This window comes from Arachis ipaensis, chromosome B08, assembly GCF_000816755.2.
Source record: "Arachis ipaensis cultivar K30076 chromosome B08, Araip1.1, whole genome shotgun sequence".
NCBI classification, from domain to species: Eukaryota; Viridiplantae; Streptophyta; class Magnoliopsida; order Fabales; family Fabaceae; genus Arachis; species Arachis ipaensis.
The window spans coordinates 2,235,310-2,242,532 of record NC_029792.2 but is presented as its reverse complement, the minus strand read 5'-3'; the positions used below and the strand labels follow the sequence as shown (position 1 = coordinate 2,242,532).

Here is a 7,223-nt window from a genome sequence, read left to right as displayed (position 1 = left end):
TGTGCAAAATTCTGATAAATATATGTGCAAACTATATATTTTTTGTATGTAAAATATTTGTAAATATGGATGCAAATTATTACTAGCCATGTATCATTGCTCAAAATTTAATCCACCAACTTTTCTTCTTAATTTTGGATCCTACAACCAAACTATAATGCAAAGTCAACTATGAATCTATGATTATATATTTGCTAGTATTTCTTATTTCTGTTCATCACTGATCCCGTGAATGCAGATGCATGTAACCTTCTTTTTATGAATTATACATATGTTTATAATAAGCTTGGTGCTTGGTGTAAGTACTACAAATATTTTGACATGGTGTGTGTAATGAGAATGATATTGTTTACTTTTTAAGTACTACAACTATTTTGTATGTGTATATATGTTGTGACTTGAAAAATAAAATTGCAGGCTTGGCAGTGTTTGTCGGTTTGGCCAGCTAAAGAAATTGTAATAACTATACTTAGAATGTTAATTAAGGGGAAACCATTGATGCTCCTTTATATTCCACATGTTCCCTCCTTGTATCTCTCCGCGTAAATATGATGATGAGAATGAGATTTATTATTATCTATCTTCTCAAGGGCAATGTACATTCTCTATAATAAATTAATCACACTAAGATCCACATATGTGATACACTAAATTGGAAGAAAATTAACTATATGGTAAGAAAGTAATTTCTCTTAGGCAACCATGTCAAATGATAAGCAATATGCTATACTATTTAGCGGGTTGTTATTCTTTAATTTTTTTTTTACTCTTATTTATTTAGGTTAAAATCATTAAGACTACCATTGAAAGAGTGACTGAGATTGAGATACAAAGATTAAATTTAATATCTATATTGTATTTGGTGTAAAGTGTACAACATTGGGTTATGCCTCAGTATCATGTTTGATTTAAAATAAATATGGAGACTAAGGGATAAATTTAAAATGTGAAAAGTTAAATAAAAATATTTAAAAAAAAAATAATATTAAAGTTTCAGTATCCACTTTAAAAATTTCAATCTCTTATCCCTTTTTAGAGGTATCCAAGAAATTGAAAGTTTGTGTTCCGAGATTAAAAAATCTCTAATCACCAAACAAACTCACCAGGTGAGATCCTTTACTTTTTAGGGTGTTTTATCACATAGGTTTAAAAAAAAAAAAAAGAAAAGGACAAATAGATCTTTGACCTTTTGTTAAAAAATAGGGTAAAGTATATTTTTTGTCCTTAAAGTTTGATAAAAGTTTCAAAAATACCCCTAAGTTTTATTTTATTTCAATTTTATCCAAAAAGTTTTCGATTTGCATCAAATATACCCCTGATAATTTTTCAAAAAATTTAAGACCAATTTAACAACAATTTCATAAGAACAACCCTTAACACAAGCAAATCAAGTATAATTTTCATGCATTATTGTTAGATTGGTCTTAAATTTTTTGAAAATTTAGCCGTCGAGGGTATATTTGATGCAAATCGAAAACTTTTGGGACAAAATTGAAACAAAATAAAACTTAGAGGTATTTTTGAAATTTTTGCCAAACTTCAAGGACAAAAAATATACTTTACCCAGAAAAATAATATTAAAGATTCAGTATTCGACTTTAGAAATTTTAATCTCTTGTCACTTTTTAGAGGTATTGAAAAAACTGAAAGTTTGTGTTTCGAAATTAAAATATCTCTAATCACCAAACACAATAGTCGATCTCAATCCTCCAACCCACTTCAGTCCCATAAAACAAACTCACCAGGTGAGATCCTTTACTTTTTATGGTGTTTTAATTTATCACATAGGTTTAAAAAAAAGGAGAGGCCATGCAACATGTCTTAACAATATAGACATTGATCCGTAATGAAAATTGTATTCCATTTAAGAAGTAATTGGTTATTTAAACCAATGCCAAGCAAAATGACTTATTAAAAGTTGACACAAACAAATCCTAATAAGAATTGAGTAATTGGTTGTTTTACTTAATTTTCGTCACCATCTTTTGTTGTAGAGAACAATAATGAATTCTAAGAGCCTCCAGAACTATACTTCTTTCCCAGGAGAAGGATCTGAAGTTTGTCATAGCCGGCAAGGACGCCGGCGCTAGCCATGGCGCGAAGGATGTTAGCACCGGCACCTTTGAAGAGTGATTTTGAACCTTCCTTCTTCAGAATTTGGGAGAATGCATCTATGGAGCTCTTATACTTGATGGCTTCTCCTGATGTCATCATCATCCTTCTACGGACAGTGTCTATTGGATAGGAGGCAAATGCTGCAACATTTGTAACAACCCATCCCAGAGCAAAACTTGCCATGAAACTATCCTGTAATATCCAAAACAAGAATAATGAAACCAAACACATGGTGTGTGTAACTTATTTCAGATACAAATAGTTTTTAAATTTAATTTAACTCTGGTGTGTTGTGTACAACTGTTTAGATCTTTAGGTTGAAAGAAACATCATAAGGCTTTAATTCCCAAATAAATTTTTTTTAATAGTCATCGTCATATTCCGTGCCAACATACCATTTATTCGCCGTTAGATGTGGTACGACTTTTAATGTAAGTACACATTCTGGTTTCATTTATAAGCGGATGGATGATATGTCGACACAGAATACGATAATAACTATGTTCAAATAATAATATTCTTAATCATTAAAATAATTTTTGTTTATCGAGCGCAACCATAATTTTATGCTATACTAATTACTAACAGATCATTAATAGTATAACTAGAACTAGAACTAGAATCATATGTAACATTAGTGTAATTCTTAACAAGGGTTTAGAAAGGATAGTAATGGAGTAATGACTGACCTGCAATGATCCTACCAAGATTACAGGCTTAACAGAATCATAAATTCCAAAGTACAAACCCCGGTAGACAATGATTCCGGCAAGAGAAATGTTGAAGCCACGGTAGAGGCCAGCAATGCCATCAGATTTAATGGTCTTCCTGTAAACATCCACCAAACCATTGAACTGCCTCTGTCCACCAGCCTTGGCATCATTGGTAAGCCGAGTTCTAGCATAATCCAGCGAATAAATAAACACTGACGACGAAGCTCCGGCAGCGCTCCCGGATAACAAGTTACCTCCAAACCACTTCCAGTACCCATCTCTGTCCTTATTGAAGTTGAATAGTCCCTTAAAGTAGTCTTTAAATGCAAAGTTCAAGGCCTGTGACGGAATTTTATACAATTACTTGTGTGACAAGTTATTACAATGCAAGGTTCAAGCACATGAAAATAATTAGGCAAATAAAATAACCTGTGTTGGGAAGTAACGGATAACATTAACAGTGTTCCCTCTCCAGAGTGAAGTGATCCCTTCGTCTCGGATCGATCTGGCAAAGCAGTCTCCGATCCCTTTGTAGGGTTCGGAGAGCCTGCCAGCCTTGATCATCTCATCTTGGTTTTGAAGTAGAAGCTTTGCGCGCTCAAGCGGCGCTACTGCAGTCTTGGAAACTGCAGCAGACACTCCTCCCATGAGAAAATTAGTGGCAAAAGTTGCAAAGCTTTTCTCTGATGGAGATTGGACAAACACAGCTGAACCTGCAGAATGCACATCACTTGAGGAACTTGCTTTGCATGATGCTGCCATCATAGCATACTTTAAACCACCATTTGAGTAGGTTCCATATGGAAATTGTTGCTGATGCTGCATAACAGGAAACTTTTGCACCATTGTTGGGTGCTGTTGGTTCCTACCAGCCATCACTGCTTAGTAAATTGTAGTGTTCTTAGAACAAACTATAATAACCTGCACGGCTGCACCAGAATATATATGTTAGTGCCTGGAGTTATTTATGAACTATTGTAAATTTGTAATTCAATGAAATTATACTTATTATGTAGTTGTAATATTAATAGTAAAATATCATATCATATCAACTCATATTTCATTCATTATTAGATTCAATGTAAATTCCATTTAATGTATGAACACATAAAACAACTCTAAAATACACTAAGAAACAGAAAAGTTGAAGTCAAACCATGGAATACAAGAGAGATTGTACCTTTGTGTCCTTGAATTCTGGAATTTTGAACAAGACACCAATTTTTTTTTGTTTTCTTTTCTCTCGTTTACTTGGCTTAGATGAAGAATTAGCTCCTTTATAACTGTATAAATATGAGTGCTTTCAAGCATGCATGGTATTGGTAGGCGCAACTACTGCGTTGAAGAATCAACAAGTTGAAAAAGTTAAACGCAAGTAAACCTGTTTATATTCCTAGAAAATTGGAAAGGTGTTGTCATGGAAATTTCTCTTTTCCTGTTTATATTTGACCCCATTTTTTTTTCTGTGATACAACTTACGCGCTTTCCAAATGATTTTTTGTTACCTGGAAAAATCTAATATTCTCATTGACTAGTCTTTCATTGCATCATATCTACTATAAAATGCCTTGAAATAATAATGGGATTCACTGTGTTTTAGATTTTAGAACGTTGGAAAATGGAACTATTTTGATGTTAGACATCCAATTTTATTTTTGTGTTTTTAGAAAGAAAAAAAAATTGATTTCATTTATTAAACCCTAATGATTAATAAAAGTCTAATTCTGCAGATTAAGATCTATAGTACACCTTTCCCAGGTGGAGAAAACAAATTTGAATACGTCTCATAGACCATGTCATATGACATAAAAAATTAGGAAGATTTTCAAGTGTACCGTATATATCAGTGATTTTTAACCGTTGATTTTAACTATATATATTATATATATTTTTTAAAATTAAGATCAACGGTTAAAAATCACTGAAACACCGATATGACAGCACACTTGAAAATTTTCCAAAAAACTATAGTGATATATTATTGGAAAATTTTCAAATGTACTGGTATTCCAGTGTTTCAGTGATTTTTAACCGTTGATTTTAGTTATAAAAAGTATATATAATATATATAATTAAGATCAACGGTTAAAAATTACTAAAACACCGGTGTACCGGTATACTTGAAAACTTTTCTATATTATTAGGAACATTAGCATCATACGTAACATAACAAAAAGCATCTAGATGTTCCAAAACATTGTTGACAAAAACAAAAATGGCGTGATTATCATGGTTTAATCACAGAAATGAGAAAGTGGATACAGGCTTTCATGAAATTTTTCTTGACAAAAGCAAAGCTAATACAAATAAAATTGGTAACTGATTCTTTTACTGTTTACAGTTGACACCAAACCTTTTACTGTACAAAATATACAGTCACAGAACCTAAAAACTAAGTCATGAAAATGTTAAATGTATTGACAATATACAAAGTCAAAACAAATCTCAAGTGTCTTAAGGCAACATTCATCCATTTCTGAGTCACAGTCATTACATGGTTGTGGAATACTGGGAAAGCGTTTATTCTCAATCCCCTCAATTCTAATGTCTTCTTGGCTTGGCACTGCAAAAGGTAATATGAGAAAAATAAATTGACAATATTATTTGTTTGTTCTTAAATGAGTGCCTCATTCAAAAGGGAAACGTCTGCTGAGCTAGCGCAATTCTCAACAGAGTCGAAATCTCAAGAACAATGACTATCACTATATCACTTATTTACCATGTCAAACTCTATTCATAAAATTTGACATGTTATCTAACCGTAATAACAAGCTATGAAACATATTATTAACAACAGAGTTTCATGTCATACATTGTTTTGGCAACGATGACCAACACCGGGGAGACAATGCTTTCAGCTAAAGTTGAAATGTTCCCTCCCTTGCGGTCTATTAATTCCGAGAGAAGCAGGGTCTAAGGACATCTCAGGCCTACTTAAATCTGTTTCCTGCTCTTTCTGCTTCAGTTTCAAGACCCTGCGCTCATTTTCCAATTTCATCCTCTCGTTCTCCAACCTCAGCCTCTCCAGCTCTCTATCCTTCTTGCTGCAGTATCTCAACCACTTAAATCGTTGTTTTTCGAGTTCAAGTGCTTGCACTTGGTAGCTCACTCTTTGCTCTTGAAGCTGCAACATCTTTATCTTGATCCACTCTCTTCGTTCCCTCACTGACTTTGTTGGGTCTTGAAAAACCCTTGCCATTTCAACTTCAAATTTGTCCATCTCAATAGATTGTGGCCAAAAATGGAAATCCTCCTCGCTCGATTTTCTTCTATCACAGAACTCATCCGCCCTCTCTCCATCCCCATGTGCATTATCCAAATCATCATCATCACTTTCATTGTTATCCTCAGCTTCATCCTCAGAGCCATTGTTATCTCTGGAGTCCCTGCCATGATCCAAAGAATAACCTTGTAAGTCAAGATCATGGAAGTTTGGTATCCTCTGCCCGTTATGGTAAGCACACATCTCCTTATAAAACAGGTGTTTTGAGCTCAGTATCTTTCTAACATCATCCTTTGCCTTAGCTGAGAGGTTTGGCATCGAATCCATCAGTGTAGGATTCTCAACCACTTGGCAACAAGTTCCCCTTCCAAGTATATCATTTAACCTCTTGTACCTCTTATTTAAGTCGTTAAACTTGTCCTCGCACTGCTGCGGCGACACATGACAACCCTTGCTTATCATTATCTTGGAGACGGTTTTCCACTTGCCCTTCTTTTGCAAGACACCGGATTTCCTTTTATGACCATCCGTGCCATTAATGGTTCCATCGTCCCCCACACAGCTCACCACAGCTATAAGAAGCTGAACCACATTGTCTGTCCACTTCATTCGCTGCCAAGGAGACCCCTTTTTGCTCTTCCCACCATCAAAATTCTCGCAATTCCCATCTTCTGCATCGTCATCATCGCTCAAATCATTACTATTGGCAGGATTAGAAGAAGCAATTCCCTTTCCTTTACCAAAATTCACCCCCGCATTCGACCCTTTGAGTTCCATGAGGCCAATTGGGTGATCATTTTCCAGATCAGTCCTCATATTCAAGTGATGCTGTCCCGTCACCGACGGATGACCCATCTGGGATTGTTGTTGGTGTCTATGAAATGGCAATTCGAGGTCCAAGATACCCCCAGCAGGACCACCTAAAAAACTACCTCCCAAACCAGAACTATTCATTCCTGGAACACAATCACCAAACCCTAATTCTCAAGCTTGGGATCCTTATTTCCAATTTTCTACAGTACAAGGCAAGAACAGAAGCTGAAATCTGAAATGGATTGTGATTATCAATCAGAACAGTGTTTATCACCAGCTGACTAAGCATGACAGTGACCAACATAAACCTGAAAAAAACTTATCATTTCTTCATACGCATCGCAGAATCTCAAGGGAAA

At 34.7% G+C, this 7,223-nt stretch overlaps 2 protein-coding genes across 3 annotated transcripts in view; both read right to left on the bottom strand.

The window, feature by feature from the left end:
• On the bottom strand, positions 1,823-4,196 carry LOC107614522 (ADP,ATP carrier protein 1, mitochondrial). Its single transcript, XM_021108563.1, has 4 exons — positions 4,010-4,196; positions 3,258-3,755; positions 2,805-3,167; positions 1,823-2,307 (listed from the first exon to the last, which is right to left on the bottom strand). Exons 2-4 carry the CDS (start codon positions 3,702-3,704, stop codon positions 2,011-2,013), a joined length of 1,107 nt encoding a protein of 368 aa, XP_020964222.1. The 5' UTR covers positions 3,705-3,755; positions 4,010-4,196; the 3' UTR covers positions 1,823-2,010.
• LOC107613731 overlaps positions 5,035-7,223 on the bottom strand; it is a 2,760-nt gene continuing 571 nt past the window's right edge. The window contains exons 2-3 of one of the 2 annotated variants that reach the window (XM_016315860.2): positions 5,641-7,172; positions 5,035-5,391 (exon numbers count right to left, since the gene is read on the bottom strand). In XM_016315860.2, the coding sequence (XP_016171346.1) occupies positions 5,683-7,005 (1,323 nt within the window). In that variant the 5' untranslated portion in view covers positions 7,006-7,172 and the 3' untranslated portion in view covers positions 5,035-5,391; positions 5,641-5,682. The remainder of the gene's footprint in view (positions 5,392-5,640; positions 7,173-7,223) is intronic. The other variant, XM_016315861.2, reaches the window with a different exon arrangement.

What these genes read in the sequence shown, in the direction of transcription:
- LOC107614522 (XM_021108563.1), bottom strand. Translation starts at nt 3,704, where the DNA reads ATGGCTGGTAGGAACCAACAGCACCCAACAATGGTGCAAAAGTTTCCT. An exon ending in TCCGTTACTTCCCAACACAG is followed by an intron (nt 3,168 to 3,257) that starts GTTATTTTATTT and finishes ATTCCGTCACAG; the next exon opens with GCCTTGAACTTTGCATTTAA. An exon ending in TCTTGGTAGGATCATTGCAG is followed by an intron (nt 2,308 to 2,804) that starts GTCAGTCATTAC and finishes TGGATATTACAG; the next exon opens with GATAGTTTCATGGCAAGTTT.